Source organism: Sceloporus occidentalis, unplaced genomic scaffold (assembly GCF_023333645.1).
Source record: "Sceloporus occidentalis isolate IW3139 unplaced genomic scaffold, rSceOcc1.0.p SCAF_1, whole genome shotgun sequence".
NCBI classification, from domain to species: Eukaryota; Metazoa; Chordata; class Lepidosauria; order Squamata; family Phrynosomatidae; genus Sceloporus; species Sceloporus occidentalis.
In genome coordinates, this window is record NW_028316981.1 from 223,686,681 (window position 1) to 223,706,543 (window position 19,863).

The 19,863-nt window shown below is 40.1% G+C and overlaps 1 protein-coding gene across 6 annotated transcripts in view; it reads left to right on the top strand.

Annotated features, from left to right (window-relative positions):
* LOC149323545 (periostin-like) overlaps positions 1 to 19,863 on the top strand; it is a 63,739-nt gene that overhangs the window by 23,605 nt on the left and 20,271 nt on the right. For all 6 annotated transcript variants that reach the window (XM_089489162.1, XM_089489163.1, XM_089489166.1 and 3 more), the window contains exons 8-16: positions 7,156 to 7,368; positions 7,586 to 7,720; positions 8,612 to 8,760; positions 12,661 to 12,797; positions 14,769 to 14,899; positions 16,186 to 16,316; positions 16,661 to 16,763; positions 18,294 to 18,361; positions 19,538 to 19,583. In XM_089489162.1, coding sequence (XP_089345288.1) covers positions 7,156 to 7,368; positions 7,586 to 7,720; positions 8,612 to 8,760; positions 12,661 to 12,797; positions 14,769 to 14,899; positions 16,186 to 16,316; positions 16,661 to 16,763; positions 18,294 to 18,361; positions 19,538 to 19,583 — 1,113 coding nt within the window. The remainder of the gene's footprint in view (positions 1 to 7,155; positions 7,369 to 7,585; positions 7,721 to 8,611; positions 8,761 to 12,660; positions 12,798 to 14,768; positions 14,900 to 16,185; positions 16,317 to 16,660; positions 16,764 to 18,293; positions 18,362 to 19,537; positions 19,584 to 19,863) is intronic.

Here is a 19,863-nt window from a genome sequence, read left to right on the forward strand (position 1 = left end):
TTTCCAGAAGATCTTGAGTAACAGATAAGTTTTTAAAAGCCATTTTTACGGGTGTTACACACCAGTTCTGGAGTGGAACACATCAGACATTGTCCAGATTTTTTGCATCAAAACTGGGTTTTGAGACATGCATTATCTGGACAAGAAAAGGCTAGAACGGGGTGGTATGTGGGAATAGGTTTTTTGGCCCATGCTGACAGAGCTTAAGACACTGAAATAGTTCAAAATTTCGTATACTTTGGCTCAGTTGGAATAAGAATGGAGACTGCAATCAAGAAACCAAAAGATGACTAGGATGTGGAAGAGCAGCTATAAAGGAACTAGAAAAGATGCAGAAGTGTAAAGATATCTAATTGAATGCTGAAGTTAGGATTGTCCATGCCATCATATTTCCCATTTCTATGTATGGCTGTTAAAACTGGACAGTGAAGAAAGCTGATAGGAAGAAAATCAACTCATTTAAGATGTGATGCTAGAGATGAGTTCTGAAGATACTGTGGACTGCCAGAAAGACAAATAAATGGGTCCTAGAGCAAATCAAACCTGAACTCTCCCTAAAAGCCAAGGTGACTAAACTAAGACTGTCCTACTTTGGACATACCATGAGAAGGCATTACTGATATCTTCAGCATTATTGTCAACAGACAATAATGCTTGGCAAAGTGGAAGGCAGTAGGAAAAAAGGAAGACCACATTTCAGATAGATAGGAGTTTATCAGAAAAGGGAAACTGGAAGTATAATCCGATGGCAATCTGAATACAATCATGGGGTTTAACATTATTGCGCGATAACCCACTACACGCAAATTCGGGCAATGAGAAGTCAGTCCGAGTGCAATCATGGGGTTTCATGTTATTGCATGATAGACTACCACACGCTATTTCAGGCAATGGGAAACCAGTTAGAACGCAATTCGCACTCACATAAATTCACTGACCTAGCGAATTTATGTGAATGCGTTCTGGCCCCACTTTCTTTTCATTCAAAATTAAGAGAAATTCCTCATGTGTGATAAAATCCCAAGAGTCAATCAAAGAAGTCAAAGCCTTGAGTTTGCAAGACCAAGGCAGCTGATGTTGATTTGGAAGTATCTCTTTCATAAGTTCACCATAATTCAAAGTTGACTTGGTAGCAGTTAACAACAACAAAGTATTCACAGAGTATTCACAGAGCATGGGAAGCCTGCATCAGTTGTTGTTGTTGTTGTTGCTGCTGCTGTGTGCCTTCAAGTCATTTCCAATGTATGGTGATTCTAAGGTGAACCTATCATGAGATTTTCTTTGCAAGAATTGTTTGGAAGGGGGGTTGTCTTTGCCTTCCTCTGAGACTGAGAGAATGTGAGTTGCTGAAGGTCATTTGGTGGGTTTTTGTGGCTAAGCTGAGATTTGGTTTCCAGAGTCCGAGTCCCACAATCAAACCATTACACCACACTGGCTCTCTCCACTAGCTAAGCTCTAGTAAGTGAAAGTTTTTACATTTAAATATTCTCAGTGCAGCTCAAATAGTATATCTTTGTATCCCATAAACTTGTCCTTTCTATAAAAAGGAAACAAAACTCCCATTAGAACCTTTGTTTTAAGTGGCGTACAGCTAACATCTGTCTTGCTCATTTAAAAAACGACAGTTGATACAGCAGGAGTGTAGGAGTGAAAGCTTCCCTTGCTTGTATTACAAAAGAAAAGGCAAGAAAGGGTATCAAGGGAGTCATGCTAAGCTTTAGCAACAGGATGTCTGGAAGTAATCACTCGAAAGAAACCATGTCACTAACTCTCTCAAAGGATTATCTTCATCCTTCTAAGTATGACACAACCTCGTCCTGACTTGGAGTTAGCCAATGTCAGAGTTTTAAATTTGTTTCATTCAAAAACAGCATCCCCGATGAAACCGTATTAATGTCATCTTAGGTCATAATCATGCTATTAATTTCCCTCTCCTTTGTCTTTGGATATATGTGGCAGCAATCTTGGTGACCTTTCAGTAGGAAAGCCTTTGGCATAAACTGTACTATGATGAATAGGAACAATGGCTGGGCAGATGATGTGAAGGTGTCAAGGCTAAAAACAGGACAATGTAGAAGCCACAGTCCCTCTCTTCTTTGTGTACTGCTGGTGAAGCAACGTGAAAACAAACAAAGAAATTGCCTCATTAGCTTTTCTACTTTTCCCTTTCCTGCCCATTCTAGGAATCAAATTGCCCAAAGAAAATAAGATAAAGTGAGGGAGAAAACAATCAATTTAAATTAGGCTAAAAGGGACAAGTGATTAGGGAGACAAGGTGTTATTTTTTTACCTTCATAAAATGTGGACTTGATGGTGGGTCTTCAACTGTGGCCCACCCCTCTGGTTATTCAAAGGATATCAGCATTTTGTTGCTTTATAGGCCACACAACTAGCAATTGTAGAAAAAAAAATAGCAAAACTGCTTCAAGAGCTGGGAGTCCAGAGGGAGTTCAACCGAATGCAATTCATATGAACATAGAGTTTACTCCAACTAGCAGCGGCTCCCTGGGGCCTGAGTCTGAAAAATCTTTTCCAGATTCTGCTACTTGATCTTTTTAAATGGAAGCATGAGAGATGGAGGAGAGGAGGTTCAATGTCGCACAAAACACATACAGTATTCACCATTACATAAAGCAAGGCAATAGGTGCCCTCTCTAAGAAGATTATTGCACACCTTTTTCTGCCGAGATGGGGAGAACGGCAGAAGTCCGGATTGGGTATGGGATGCCTCCAACCTGGGCACAGAACTGTGCAAAAACATCCATTTTAATGGTTTCAGCCTGTGTCTAGCTTGGGAGAAAAAGCCATGTGATAAGCTCCTAAGTGTAGCCACTTTTGGTTGCATTGGAGGACCTAGAGGTTCCTAAGAGAACACTATTTATTTGTAGGTCCTCCAGCACAATTCTATGGTCAGTGTCTGGTAGATGTTGACCACGGAGTTGTGCTGGAAGACCTAAAGCTTCCTCTTAGGTTTAAAGAAAGTGTGTGTGTGTGTGGGGGGGTGTATTTGCAGTTTTTCCACCTTCATCATAGGGGTCCTACATATCTTACCAAAGAGTATGTGGGGTCCCCGCTGTATACAACAATTTAATACAACTTAACAGTAAGGGCTGTTCGACAGTGGAACAAACTCCCTCGGAGTGTAATGGAGTCTCCTTCTTTGGAGGTCTTTAAGCAGAGGTTGGATGGCCATCTGTTTGGGGATGATTTGATTTGGATTTCCTGCATGGCAGGTGGGTTGGACTGGATGGCCCTTGTGGTCTCTTCCAACTCTACAATTCTATGATTCTATGATTAACACAATAAGTCCACAATAAGTTAGTGATCTTGGGGGAATGCAATCTGTGCGCTCTCTTCAAGTGTACTCTGAAAAGATGTGTAATTTTTGACAACCCATTTCCAAAGTCTGTACAGACAGGCCAAAATAATGCTGCTTCGGGTCACTTTGGAGGTATACTGTTTAAATTATGTATGCATCCTAAGAAGCCAGAAGCCGCGCCAAAGCCACGATCCAGTTCTGGTCTCTTAAGATGTATGTGTCATTTAAACTGTCTGTACGGGCCCAAAGATTTGATTCATGACTAAACTATACCTCTGGAAAGAAGGAAAGAAACAAGATGTGAGGTTAAACTTAAAGATGGACCTGAATGGCTTTCCTGAGCATCAGAGTAGGTGCCCTTTGCTCTGTTTGTGGCTGTAACTCCCTCTACTAGCTGCTGGTGTCAGTGGTTCCATGTGCTGCTAAAGATTGGCCAAAAATAGGCTTTAAATGTCTCCTGGCTTGCCATTCCTCCAGTTAACACCTGCTTGGTCAGCATGCCAACTGAGGAGAGCCCTACATGAAGGGAATTCCCTCTGCCCTGCTAGGTCGATTAGCCGACTTGGCGCCAGAGAAAGGCTGCGTCAAGGAGGAAAAGGTGAAGCCATTGCTTCCATTTTGTCACAATACCAGCAGACAAAAATTTTAAACAGGAAAGAGCAGGAGCCTCACATTGAAAGAGCTACTGAGCAGGAAATGGATTCAACAGTTACTGACTGACTCACTGAAGAGCGGTTTTTATAACTTTGAGAGAAAAGACAAAAAGAAAACAGAAAAACAGTCACTTATTTTGCAGGGCTGACCTCCCTTAGGCAGGGCAAGGTCTTTTGCCTGAGGCAGCAGATTTTGGTTTAGCACTGAAGAGTACAAAATGGTGAGTTACTTAGTACATGTATATCAATGGTGGGGAAGAGCAAAGATTTGAATTTTCTGCTTTAGAACGAAAGCATCTCTGATCCTTTCAATTCTTTAAGCATAAATAAAGGTCCAAGGCACACTTGTTCATCAGGTGATCCACATAGTAAATAATAAAATTCAGATAGTTGGCTATGGGTTCGTGAGCTCTCATCCAATATGTAAACATATTTTTTACCTTCTGAATGAATACAGTTAGCCCTCCATACCCACAGATTCTTTATGCATGGATTCAAACATCCATGGCTTGAAAATAAGCAAAAAAGTATATAAATTCTAAAAAGCAAATCTTGATTTTGCCATTTTATATAAGGGAGACCATTTTCCTATCCACAGTATTTAATGGGACTTGAGCATCCATGGATTTTGGTATCCACGGAAGGTCCTGGAACCAAACCCCAGGGGATACCAAGGGCTCAGTGTTACGTTACAATCTTTTTACACAGACTAGTTCCATTTTGTTCTGGAAAGGGGGAAAAAAACTTCCTGCCATTGTTTTCCTGCCCTAAGGACCTACATTGCTCTCGGTGCTTGAAAAGTTAATCAAAATCTGGTTACAGCCCTGTGAGGAGCCCAATGAGGTGGCTATACAGATGGGGAGAATTTTGATGGCATTGCATTTCGATACAATTCAAATATGAAAATACCTATACCAAAGTACTAACTAGAATACTATGGCACAGTACAGACTGCCCCTTTGGGGCAGCCTGCATCTGCCCCTTTCCGCCAAGGATTGGGGCCAGGGCAGCCATACCTGCAGCCCCAATCCAGCTCTTTTCCAGGCCACGGAGACGCGGCAAAACGCTGTTTCCCCATGGCCTGGAAAAGGAGTATCCTTGGGGCTGCATACCCCCAGACACCCTGACAGGCACAGCTATGGGAGAAAGGGGCCACCCAGCCCCTTTGTCCCTGGTTTCATTCCCGTGGCAATATAGTTGCCGCAGGAACGAAGCATGTGCCCAAAAGGAGTTCCATTTCGGAGCTCTTTTCTGTGCCACAGATAGGGCACCGCAAGCACCCTCCAGCAGCGCAGTGACATCACGCACGTGCCAGTCCATGTGGAGGTGGTGTGTGCGTGATGCCATCGTCAAACTGTGTAGGCACAGTACACCTTCAAAATGGCGCCATCCATATGAATTAGGGCTGGGGGGGGGGGGCGTGCCATTGCTGTGAGCTCCCCAGCTCTAGTTTTGGCCTTAGTACGGTGCTTATGCGCCGTCTGTATTGGGCCTATAGCACCCTGAAATTTGCACTTTCCTTAATATTTTGCTCAATTATGTCAATTAAAGTATACATGAAAATGCACCTATTATGGGGGAATGCACATATGTTGGGGGAAAGGGTAAATTTTTAAAAGCACGTTAAAATGTCAACACTTAGACAATTTTACAGCAATATGTGTGTATCTGAAGAAATCAGCAAGAAAATGTGCACATTTTTCATGAAAACTTTTTTAAAAAAGCATGGAGAGACTAATGTATAAAGTGGATAGTGAATAGAAATGTATGGAAACCTGAGAAACTGCTTAAAAACAAACTTGACTATTTTATCCAATGCAAGGTAACCCTCTTAACCCACTTAACATTATTTTCAGCTGTGATTCCCTGTTTTGAGTTTCACTGTTGTATTCATTTTATCACAGTTTTGGTTTGTAGCAGCTTACAGAAGAACCCTTTAGCTAATTGAAAATGTTGTGAGGACAAGTTGATACTGAGTTTGGTTTGCTAATGAATAGCACAATGGCTAAGAAACTGAGCTATGAAGCAGTAAAAACGTATAACTGAAATCATCCACAAACTCTCTTAGGCAAGATATTATTTTCATATCTTCAGAGTTTGCTCAGAGCTTTGCATCTAGACTAAAAAAAATCCCATTCCTTACAGGATTAATGTCACACAGTTTATGAGAGCTATTCTGAATTTAACATAAATATATCTAAATATAACATTCAGAATAAGTAAATAGTGTATATATTGAAGAGACAAGCCCATAATACCACTCTGAGTTTTAATTACAACAAATATATATTTATGTATAGATAATCCATAATAAATAGATATAGATACTCAAGTTTAAACATAGGTTATGCTAAAGACATTTGAAATCTAAACCTCTTCCTTAAAAATCTGGATTTATTTATGACTAAACATGCATAGGATTGCATTGCTACAACCTTAAGCAACAATGTTATTGTAATTTAGAAGTCTTCCATTACACACTGTTAAAACACAGCAAATAAATTGTTGTATTTAACTGGCATCGAGACATCCCTGACTCACGGTGACCCTGTGGATGGGACATCTCCAAGTCTCCCTGTCTTCCACTGCTCTGCTTAAGTCTTGCAGATTCAGGCCTGTGGCCTCCCTGATTGAGTCTGTCCATCTGGCCTGCAGTCTTCCTCTCTTTCTACTTACTTCGACCTTTCCTAGCTTTATAATAAGTCCTAATAAATTATGCCTTCTTAGGATGGGGCCAAAGTATGTCATCTTGTGAAGTCAAAGGCTTTCATGGCTGGCATCCATAGTTTTTTTGTGGGTTTTTCAGGCTATGTGGCCATGTTCTAGAAGAGTTTCTTACTGATGTTTCGCTAGCATCTGTGGCTGGCATCTTCAGCCAGCCACAGATGCTGGCGAAACATCAGGAAGAAACTCTTCTAGAACATGGCCACATATCCTGAAAAACCCACCAAAAACTATGTCATCTTGGCTTCCGGGGACATTTCTGGCTTTATCTGCTCAAGAACCCACTACAGTTATATATATATTATACACTTTTTCTCTGGCTAACAAAGAAGCCCTCCAAAGCACTTTGTTATAGCAGCATTGTGTTTTCTAAAAGGTTTGTATTATTGCAGTATTCCAACCATGACCTCCCAAGTGTTGGTTAACCAACTGGCTCTTTTTGTGTTCTTCCCCATTCAGCTCTGATGAAGTTCCACATTCTGAACACACTTCAGTGTTCAGAAGCGATCATGGGTGGGGCATCCCTTGAGACCTTGGAAGGCAACACAATTGAAATTGGATGCGATGGTGAAAGCTTGACAATTAATGGAGTCAAGATGGTCAGCCGCAAAGACATTGTGACAAGCAATGGCGTAATTCACCTCATAGACGACGTGCTCATTCCTGACTCTGGTGAGTGACACATAGATGACCTCTAATGTCATTCACATCTTGTACAGCCTGACCATTGGACTGCACCAGCAGCTGATCGTTGTCTATGACAAAGAAATAAGACATTTATTGCCTACAGTGATAAATATAACTCTATGAACTTTTGTGGAAAATATTTCTCATGTCAGAGTTTTGGAGCAAACTAAGATTTGTTCACCCCTTCCTTTCTCATTTTCAGCTAAACAAGTTATTGAGCTTGCTGGTCCACAACAAGCGACTTTCAAAGATTTAGTGTCTCAGGTTGGTTTGGCTGCATCTCTAAAGCCAGAGGAAGAATACACCCTCCTAGCTCCATTAAATGGGGCTTTTTCTGGTAAGCAATCCAAAACTCTTTCTGGCACTAAAAATGTCTGCGAAAGGTTCTACATGAAGCAGTTAAAATAGTACTAAAAGTACTTAAAATAGTGAATACTGACGCTAACATTATCTCGCTAGGCTTAAAAAGCTTATATTAAAAACACACGTTGTTATATCCTGGGAATGTAATCATCATTTGTTTCATTCTTATACAAAAGAATAAAACATTTTCAAAAAATATCTCTCTGTTGGGGCAAGACGGTGAGAGATTTTGCACATTTCTGATTATTTTTCACTTTCCGTTGTTGTTTTTAAAGAAAGAATGCAGAACAGTTGCACAACAATGTGCAAAATACATTTTTGTACACAGAAAGTACTCTACACAAAATATACATTTTATTTAGCACAAAAAAACCCTGACCCAATATTTAATCTTTACAGTCTCTCCCAGATGCAGCAGTTAACAATTTAATGGGGAATCCTTTTATGAGAAAATGTGTTGATACTGATATTCATGCATCCCTAATTAATACATGGAAAATATACAAAAACATGCTATATAATAGACAGTTTATGTAAAAATCAATCACATTTAACTTGCAGTGTAGTTAAGAGATGAATGCTAGACCTCTTCTGATAGCATCATACAAAGAATCACTCTTTCAGTTGGATCACCTGGGAAGGCTGGATCATTCTTAGGAGAATATGACACATTTATTTGCTTAATATTTCATTGGGAACTAAACAGATTTGTACTTCCTAAAACTAAGCACAAATTGGAGCATAGTTTGTATATTAACAGAGTTTGTTATGTAGCTCATATGCATATTTCATATTATCATCGTAATTTTATGCATAAAACAACAATAAAGAAAACTTAATGCATTTTCTATGTCCAAACTCTTAGATGACACACTCACCATGGACCAGCGGATCCTCAAACTGATTCTTCAGAATCACATATTGAAAGTGAAAATTGGCCTGAATGATCTCTACAATGGACAGTTCTTGGAGACTCTGGGAGGAAAGAAGCTCAGGGTGTTTGTATATCGCACGGTAAGCAAGGCTAAAACTTCAGAAAACATTTGAGACATGAAAAGCATACTTGAACTGTTTAAATTGGAAAAGAGTGATCCTTGGATACATCTTACATATTGTTTTGTCATTCTTACCTGCCCTCGAGTCGATCCCAACTAATGGGAATCCTGAAACATCTCCAACTCCCATCTATGCTCCACTACTCTGCTTAGGTCCTGCAGATTCAGGCCCATTCAGTCTAGCCATCTGGTATGCAATCGTCCTCTTTTTCTACTACTTTCTACCTTCCCTAGCATTATTGTCTTCTCTAATGCATTGTGCCTTCTTTTGTGACCAAAATACAATAGTCTCAATTTCATCTTTGTGGCTTCCAGTGAGAGTTCAGGCTTGATCTTTTCTAGAACCCATTTGTTTGTCTTTTTGGCCATCCACCATATATTAAATGAGTTGATTTTCTTTCTATCCTCTTTCTTCACTGCCCTTTCTCACAGCCATACATGGTGATGGGGAACATAATGGCTAGGACAATTCCAATATTAGTGTCCAGTTGTATGGTTTAACACTTTAGGATCTTGTCTAGTGCTTTCATGGCTGCCCTTTTCATTCCTAATCATCTTCTGATTTCTTGACTATAGTCTTCAATCTGATCAATGTTTGATCCAAGGTACAGAAATCTCTGACTATTTCAATTTCCTTATTATCTAGGTTGAATATATGTAGACCTTCCTTAGTGATTAACTAAGTTTTCTCTATCTTCAGCAGTAAAGCTGCCTTTGCACTTTCTTCTTTGACCTTGCTTAGTAAATCTTCCAAGTCCATGATGATTTCTGGTAGTAGTATGGTGTCATCCCCTTATCTTAGATTGTTGATGTTACTTCCTCGTATCTTCTTCCTATCACCCTGGTAGTGCAGTGGTTAAATGCCTGTACTGCAGTCAGAAGTATGAATTAAATGCTTGTACTGCAGCCGCAAGGTTGTGAGTTTGATCCCAGGCAGAGCTCCAGGGTTGACTCAGTCTTGCATCCTTCCGAAGGTTGCCAAAATGAGTACCCAGGTTGTTGGAGGCAATTAGTTTACACATTGTAAACTTCTTAGGGAATGCTTAGTTCATTGATAAGTGGTATAGAAATGTACCTGCTATTACTACTACTATCTTTACACTTTCTACTGTGTCTAAACCTGCTCTTCCTATAATATTTTTAGTATACAAGTTGAACAGACAAAGTGATAAAATGGAGCTTTTCCTGCCCCCTTTGCCAACTGGGAACCATTCAGTTTCTCCATATTGTGTTCTGACAGTAGCCTCTTGTCCTAAGTACAGATTTCTTATCAGGACTGTCAAATGTAGTGACACTCCCATGCCTTTAAGAGCATTCTTATACGTAATAAGCCTATTGCAAAAGGCTGCAAGTTTAAAGCTGCAAGGCAACACATTCTTGCTCGGGAATAAATCACACTAGATTCCCTGTCCAGCATACATTCCCAGGACTGCACTACAAAATAATGGACATGGGCCTTGTAAGTGCTGGTCTTAATAAGTATTCCATCCAGGGTACACTTTTCAATGTGTACAGTGAGAAAGAGTGCACAATATGTAGATACAGTGGGAACCAGAGTAAATTAATTTGGCACATTCAGTGAAACTGGGATTTTACCAAGAAAATCTAGTATTCAGACATTGAATCACATTCTGCTCAGTGACCTTCTGTTGGTTTGGTTACATTTTTGGTGGGCCCATTGATTTCAATAGAAAGACAATCTTTCTTTAGCTAGTCAGATATACACACGCACACATACACAAGATCCTTCTTCCTTGTAAGATTTATTCCCAGATATAGATGATACACACACACACACACACACACACACACACACACACATATCATCCATATCTGGGAATAAATCTTACAAGGAAGAAGGATCTTGTTTCATTTCTCCAGGTTAACAAGACACACACACACTTTTTTGCTATGAGTGTGGCCACTAGGAAAGACGGAAATAATGTATGTTGTTGAAAGTGTGGTTCATTATGCCTCCATTTACTTTTTAATTGGTTCTAATGATGAGATTGTCAGTGGCTGAAAGAAGCTGTGGTTTAAAGCAGGCCTGAGCAAAGTTTTATCCTCCAGATGTTGTTGGCCTGCAACTCCCAACAGTTCTAACCAGTATATCTAGTGGGGAAAGGTGATGGAAGTTGTAGTTGAACATGTAGAAGGCTATAGTTTCTCCATGGCTGCATTCGCACTGAGAAATAATCTGGTCTGACACCAATTTTGCTGTCATGGTTCAATGCTATGGAATTCTGGGAATTGTAATTTGTTGTGGCACCAGAATTCCATAACATTGAGCCATGACAGTTAAAATGGTGTCAAACCAGATTATTTTTACAGTGCAGATGCAGCCCATTTCTGGTTTAAAGGAGAGAAGAATCTGACAACAAGGAGTTTCACATTCTGGCAACATAAGAAACCAATGTTTCAGAGAGCAAAAGGACTGACACCAGCAGCAACACAGATTATTTTTGGAGGTATAGATGCCTGATGTTCTGAAGAATCAGTGAACCAAGAGTGCTTCCTAATCTTGAAGAACTGTAGAAAAGTAGAAATTCCACACAGTTCAGTTCTACCATGATGGCAACAGTGTAAGGAGGTGTCTCTCTTAACAGATGAGGGGACATCTGCATACAGCGTTCTTAGAAATAATGTGTGTAGGATTCCTGCTCTCTTAGATAGATGGGGAGGCGTTACAAACTGCCGCTTTGCGGCGGTCTGCCGGCGCTGCTCTTTGCTCCGCGAGGGAGTCGCAGCATACAAACTGCGCGACTCCCTCGTGGAGCAAAAAAGAAGCTCCAAAATGGAGCTTCTTCCTGCGGCGCCGTTATGATGTCGCGAGGCGCCCATGGCGCACCCACGACGTCATAACCACCACGACCCGTCTGGACACTATGTGTCCAAGATGTAAACATGGCGGCAGCCGTGTGGAACGGCCGCCGCCATTTGTCACGGATTGAGTCCGTGATAGGGAAAGGGGCGTCTAGAAGAGACGCCCCTTTTTTAAAATGGGACGTCCTGAGGACGTCCAAAATGGCGGTCTATAACCCGCCTTAGTTTGTGGACCCATTGAGGAAAAGAGTGCTTTTCTTCTATGAATAATTGTTGTATCTCAACCTGTTGACTATAAATGAAAATAACATTGTATGCAGCCACCCCCAGACTCTGGAATGACCTGCCAGCAGAGATTCAACAGGTGAATATGCTGTTCACGTTTAAAAGATCATTAAAGACCAGTCTCTTCTAACAGACTTATCCAGATGATTTTTAAATTGTGAATTTTAAATGAAGAATTTTAGATGTGGATTGTTTTAATATGTGTACATCTTATTTGTACCTTTATACTGATGTGTGTTTTAACTGATGTCATTTGCCTGTTAATTGTTGTTGTTCCCCACCTCAATCCATGGGGAGAGGTGGGTAAGAAATAAATATCATCATTATTATTATAAATGTTGGTGAATTGTGAAAACTGGACCATGCAGGGAAATGTTCCTTCATAACTCTTCTTCTTGCTCCCTTGAAACCTCCCACAACGGATCCAAGAGTTTATCCCTTGGCTCCAGGCAAGCAAAGGCAATGCAGGTTTCCCTCTCCCTCCACCCATCTGGGAAAATGTTTTCCCACTCAGATCGTAAGAATATATTTCTCAAGGCACATTTTGTACAGCCAACCAAGAAAATGTCATATTTAGAAATATTTGTTCCCTTGACAAGTGGAAACAAATCACTTGCAAACGTTCTAGATTAATTACATTTGACATACAACACTACGTCTGAAGAGGGCTGCTCATCCAAACTGTGTTTTACATATTTTCCCCAAGACTGACTCTCATGCAATTTTCTTTATTTTATTATTTCCTTGTTAGGCTGTGTGTATCGAGAATTCTTGTATGATCCGAGGAAGCAAAGAGGGAAGGAATGGATTTATCCATGTTTTCAGTGAAATAATCCAACCAGCAGAAAAGACTCTTCATGAAGTGCTGAGATCTGATAAACGATTCAGGTATACTGAGATTAACCATATCAAAACTGCTTTACATTATGATAAAGATCTGGGTTCTGCAGAGCTAGATTGATAGAGGTCAGTCATTCTTATATTTGAAATTTTGAGTCTTGATTTGTTTAATTTTGGAGGAGAAATGAAATCCCTACAGTTACTTTCACCCGTTTTAGACAGTAGTGTATCAAATCGTCAGATATGAGGAATCAAAAACTAAAAATACAGTTTAAAAACTAAAAAAAAAACCTGAGCAATTCTTACTTTCCAATTTGTAGTAAGCCCAAAGGAACAGAAAACTGGATTTTCACTACACATCTGACAGGGGATAGACTATCAGTCCTAAGAGAAAATAGGCAAAATTCACTGCAAAAATATATGACAGTTCTTGGCCTCAGTCCAACACAGTTCAGTGTAATGTATAGTTCCACATGCAGAGCTATTTACCACCCACCCTGGACCTATTGTAGCCCTACTGAAGCCCTAAAAGCTCATAGCTCGCCGCAAATGCATGCCTGGGGGAGAGCAAGAGGGTTTGTGGCAATGTTTAGCTATGTCCCCATAGCCCAATATGGAGAGATTACTTCAGTCACTGGGGTCTTCCACAATGGAATCTTGGTAAGTCAATGTTTGTAGAAACCCATAAATTCAGTGAATATCCATGAGTTGATATTAACCATTGGATTCAGTGCATAGTGTAATACTAATATAATATAATACAGCTAGACCTTCATATCTGTGGAGGTTCTGTTCTGACTCTCCCTTCCCCTGCAGATGGCAAATTCCGCAGGACCTCAAGTCCCATTCTCCTCAATGGTGGCATGGAATACGTGTGACCGCGTTGGCACAGCTGTGTGCAAGTGTCACCACTGAGGAGAATGAGGCAGGGCCATCAGTAGATGTTCCAATCCACACATGGCAAGCCCACGGACAGGAAGAGCCAACTGTGTAATATAATTAATATAATATAAAGTGAGAGTTAGCATGATGTAATGGTTTGAGTGTTGGACGATGACTCTGGAGACCAAGTTTTGAATCCTCATTCAGTTATGGAAACCTACTGGGCAAGTCACATTCTCTGAGCCTCTGAAGAAGAGAAAAGCAAAGACAGCCCTGTGATAGGGTCACCTTGTTGGCATGGGCCTTCAAGACATTTACAATTTATAGCAACCCTATCACAGGATTTTCTGTGTGTGACTCACCCACTATCACCCAGTGGGTTTCCACGGTTGAGCAGGGAATTGAACTTTGATCTCCAGAGTTGTAGTCCAACACTATGCTGACTCTCAGGTTCACCCTAGGGTCACCATATATTGGAAACAACAACAGTAATATAAAAGTCTGCTTAACTATATCTCTTCTTATAAAAACAAAAACAAAAAGCATGTTGGGAGGCTTAAAATAATTAATTAATTAATTGCCAGGGGAAGGAGTGTCTGGCTTTTGCTGCAGAGGAGTAGAGTATAGTGTGAAGGTAGTACACTGGCTTTTGGTTCTTTGACTGGTGCTGGCCATAAATTACAACATTGACAGACAGGGCACTCTCATGAATCCTAGAATGCCTACTCAGATATAAGTCCCATTGTGTCCCATGGGCCTGCTTCCAGGAATGTGTGCATATAATTTAAACTTTAAAGTGGTATACTAGTCATTGATCTAACTTCAGGTAGAGTTTCCTAACCCAGTGCCCTCCAGAGGTTTAACTGCAGTTCCCATCTGCTTAATCCAGTACAGCTAGCAGTCATGAATGATAGGCCTTGCAATCAAAAACATCTGGGTGTTGCTGGCTTGTTTTCAGAATATACTCTTATTTATTTAAAATATTTGTCTATTACCTCTCAGCCTGCTCATAGGGAGGTACAATAGATAAAAATGCTCTTGCATCCACATGCAGTCTCCTTTCAATATGTTGTCACATTTTCATATCTTCATAACTGACTGGTGTCTTATTGTTTTGTACATTATTTTCCTTTGCAGCACATTCCTCACCCTGATAGAAGCTGCAGACTTAGAAGAAGTTCTGTCCCAACCTGGTGACTGGACTTTGTTTGTCCCAACAAATGATGCTTTTAAAGGCCTGACTGAACAAGAGAAACAGACTCTGATGAGTTAGTACATTGCAAATGATATACAACAAGCTGTGGCAGTGGGTGGCTCCCATATCAGAGGGGTAGTAAATCCACTCCTGGTTTTGAAAAAAATAGCACTTTTTAATGTCAGTGTTCTAGTACTTTTTTAAAAGGTAAAGTTCTGCTGCACGACAGAAGCGCTTCAGCTTTGCCTTTAGAGATGTATTTTGCCTCCCATCCTGCCACTGCTGGAAGTTAGTTCCTTGGTCTGATGGAGGATTTTGGGGAATGTATTGACTCTTTCAACCAGAAAGAGTCTTTGGAAGAATGTGTGAAGTGCACAGTGCATCAGGCATCACTCAAGACAGCACTCAACACACACACACACACACACACACTAACTTGCTTGGGTATGAACTCTTCTGCAGAAACAGTCCTGGAGCAGTCCTTTGCTCTTCCCAAAGCAATACTTACTGATAATGCATAATACTGAAAAGAGTTAAAGAAGAGCCCTTCCCACCCTGCTTGTGTTTGCTATTTCATGGGACACACATACACAACAGCCACATGACAAAGATAGATAGCCTTTCCCCTGGCATGTACTGGTCATGCTGCACATCCCAAGCGGTGCATCTTCCTGTCCTCTACAGTACAGACACCACAAATCTGATGAGCTTGTTGTTCATGGAAGCAAGTCTTTTCCCATTGTTTGGATCTGCTGAAGGACCGGGGCTACAGTAAGGATAATTTGGCACCAGCCCCAGAAAGTGGGATCAGCAGTGTTTGTAGCAGAGCATCAAGTTTTATGCTCACTTTAGTTATGTTTCACATTGTAACCCTTGTAGGGACAGTTGAATAATTTCTCATTTCTCTTAAGGCCTTTTCTTGCGCACCAACTGCAAGTGGGATTTTAACAGGGTTTTTTTAATATGACTCATACTTCTACTTTTGTTGTGCTCTTTAATCTTCTAGGGTAACATGTAAAGCAGGGAGTCATACAGCTCTCCCATAGTTAAATGTATGAACTCCAGATACAATTATGGCTGTAATTTCTTGGGTTACTGTGCCCTCTGAAGAACTACATACCCAATGAGAGAGAATATCCATCTTGTTTGTTATATTAGTATCACTTTCCCTGGGGTGAATAGATCCCTTGATCTTGTTTGCACATAACTTCAGGCACTGGTTCACCTCTTGCACATGGAAGTAGGTTGTGGGGTGAAAAGTAAACAGGTTTCCTATAGCATTTGTGCATGAGAACAGGTTACTGGGTGTGACAATTTTTTTTATCCAGCAGTGCTTATGCCCTTATTTCTCTTTTCCAGGGGACCAAAATGCTCTCCGGAACATTCTGCTTTATCATCTGACTCGGGGAGTTTTCATTGGAAGTGGATTTGAACCTGGTGTGACCAACATTCTCAAAACTATCCAGGGTGGCAAACTGTATTTGAAAGTGGTGAGTAGCGATAGATCAGGCTTTGGGGAAATATTATGAACCTTCCCATTCCTCCTTCCCTCTCGTCCTCTAAAAGTTAGCAATCTGAACAACCAAATGGGAAGCATTCCATACTATAGGATGTTTTTAAAAACCCTTCAAGAAATTTTACTAGTTTTATTTTGACTTCACTTGACATTCCCTATAAGAACTTCAAAATCTCTTTTATAATGGAGATTTAGCCACATAAAATATTTCACATTATGGAAATGATTATTTCAACTGTACTGGAGATTATGAAAACTATTATTTCAATGTTACTGTATTCAATTTTATTCTTTTCATCTTGGTTGTTTAATCCTTAGGTAAATGACACTCTTCTGGTGAATGAACTCAAATCAAAAGAATCTGATCTCATGGCAACCAATGGCGTAATTCATGTCATAGACAAGCTACTGTATCCTGCAGGTAGGTTGTGGATTATTATAGTATATTCATAAACCATTTCTATGGTGTGCCTTACCAAAGATAACCTGGTTTTCTGTAGCATCTGGCCATGAGCAAAGTTGTCTTTTTTCCCACTCATCTCCACAGTTGGCCCTCACAAGCAGTAGGTAAACATATTACTTGTTGTCAGCTACCAAGTGAGTTGCAAGCCTAGAGAGACAGATGCATCATGGTGGACCTTTATGGATAACAAGGGAGACAGCAAGTAGCTGGGTGTCAAGAACTTCTAATTCCCCAAGGAGTTCAGTGAATAAATCTTCTGTGTTGCAAACAGCACTTTTTTTCCCCAGTTAAAAAAAAAAATCTTAGGTGTTAACAGGAAGACATCTGCAGACTGAAGATTCATCATTCCACAACACAGGCCTGACATGAACACTACCCTGCCCATAAATTTTTCAGGCTTCATATTAATTTGTTGATGACTAATTAAAATTTACCAACCCTCTTTTCCACATCGTATCATTTCACCCACCCCCCAATACAATTCTGTTCTCATCTCTGCTTTCTCTTTCCCACCATCTGTCTCAGAAAATTCCTCCCCCACATTTCTGAACATTCCAGCGCTAGGCACCAAACATCTATTTGCAACACCAACAACAATCTCTACAACTACTACACTTCCCATCATTCTTCTATCTAGCTATTACAACTATTACAAACCTCTATTATGATAGAATATGGATTCCAACATTGGGCTACATTCTTTTAGTTCTCAATTGCCAGCAACATCCAACAACACGTGCCAGTGTTTGTCTTGAGACTCTTTCCTCCTCGATCACCATTGACTCACTGTGTACTGCTTTCCACTCCCATCACAAGTCATCACTACCTCCACAGCTGGGATATTCAGAAATTTGAGAAATGTGAATGTTTGGTGATGCAAATAGGCTGCCAGATAACTATCTTCTTGTGGAAGTTTGAAAGTAGCAACTCAAGAAATGATCGTAGGCATATCTTACCTGCTTGGTGGTATCAAACAGATCCTCTGAATGTACATGTATGTCAGAGGATCCACAAGTGTTCCCTAATAACAGCATAATGAATTCAAATAGCTTTTTGCTAAAGTCTTTTTCTTTAAACTACGAAAGAAAGAACATTAGATTTCCTTTCCAAAAACATTTTGGCTTTACTTTAGGACCTCAAGACCCAAATATTTATGATAATAATTAAATTGAGGAAACAAATTTTACTTGAATAACCTCTCCCCCATCATCTAGTATATGTGATGTATATATGGGGGACAGCCACAATACTTGGTTAATTTCCAGTGCTGAATGAATCAAAAAGTTGCATAATGAGGATCAGTTGTGGAGAAACATGGTGAATCTAAATAAGGAGGAGGCAAAATAATACATGTGTTTGTATGAAAGAGAGAAAAGGAGGAGGAAGATCCATTAGAATTATTTTTATTCCACCTTCATTTTACTAGTTTTCCCACAGTTTACAAGAATAAGGCCATTATTGTTTGTAATCAATTTTATTTTATTTTAGATATGCCAGTTGGAAATGATCAACTCCTCGCAATTCTCAAGAAGTTGATTAAGTACATTCAGATCAAGGTACGATTGCTTGATTGCCCTCAGATAAAAGCCTAGATCATACCATACTGGTGGGCTTTCCCCCAGCATCTCCTTTAATGGCAGCTAACACATAGACTTCGGAAGAGTCTTGGTGTAGGGAAAGAAAAAGAAAAATACCAAAATCATTCTAGCTAGATGTTGAAGCCACGGGATGCACATTAAGACTCAAGTGCCAAGGCAGTGTCTACAAACCTGAAGAATCAGTTTGATGTGGTTTCAGATTTCACTGCAGTGGACAGAGAAAAAAAAATGCATCCACCATTTTTCTAGGTTGGGGCCTAAATACCCTAAAGGCAATAGATCTCACCTGATCTTGGAAGTTAAGCCCAAGTTAGTACTTAGATGAAAGACCACCATCTCTCTAGGCAAAGGTACTAATCCCTTAGTAAACTCCTGATTCCCTTATTTGAAGGTCATAGCTGCTATTGTTAACTGGGACCACTAGTGCCAGGAAACTACTGTACCAAATGAAATGGAACAGGAGGGAATGAGAGGAACCCATTGGACCATGTGCAATGAGGAGGGGAAGGTTTTTTAGCTAAACAGATTGCTCAGGTCTAGAGGTTTTCAAGGATAGGCTGCTCAGGCACAGTGTGAACTGCATATGTGAGGTACAGAAGCCACGAAAGAAGACATTGAAGATTCAGTTTTATTGAGCAAAAGGGGGTGGAAATAGTCACACAAAGCCAAATGATTAACTAATGGTTAGAGGAAGATGAAGTTCTTAGTATAGTCCAATCTCCCTGATGTGTTGGTAAAGCTATTCCCTGTAGTATTAAATCATGCCCTCAGCACCTAGTGGGTCCTCTAACCACTACTGGCCCCAGTCACCACCTAAATTTAATATGCAAAAATAGAGAAAACCAACTATTCTGTCCAATGTCTAGCTAGTTTTAATTTCCTCCTCCCATACACAGCCTCATGTAGAGTCCTGGAGGATTTGAAAGTTTGCCTTTGAAAATATATTTTAATAATCCAATAAAGGTGGTACCATGTCCTGATTCTGAAAAATAATGATGATAATAATAATAATATACTGTATCCTGTTTCAAACTGCAGGAGATTAGTCACTTGAATGGTGAATCAACAGTTTTTATTTTCCAGTTTCTCATCTGTATATACTGAATTTGATTCTTCTTTCTCCCTCACCCCCAGTTTGTTCGAGGTAGCACATTCAAAGAGATTCCACTGACATTTTACAGTAAGTACTTTAAAGATAAAGTGGGCAATTAGAGTTTGTTACTCATGCGTAAATGGATGAAAATGATGTGAAATTCACGGACCTTCTTAGATTATTAGGACTGTTAAATAATGGTCAAGGGACTAAGCATTATAGCATTTGTCTTACAGAGTAGTCGAGGGCCATTCAAGAATGCACCTTTTAAAGGTACAGCAGAGTCTTTTAATGAGGGTAGTTAAAGATGTTCAAAAGCTTCCCTGCTTGAAAGATGCATATGCTTACATATACTATATGTACCTAT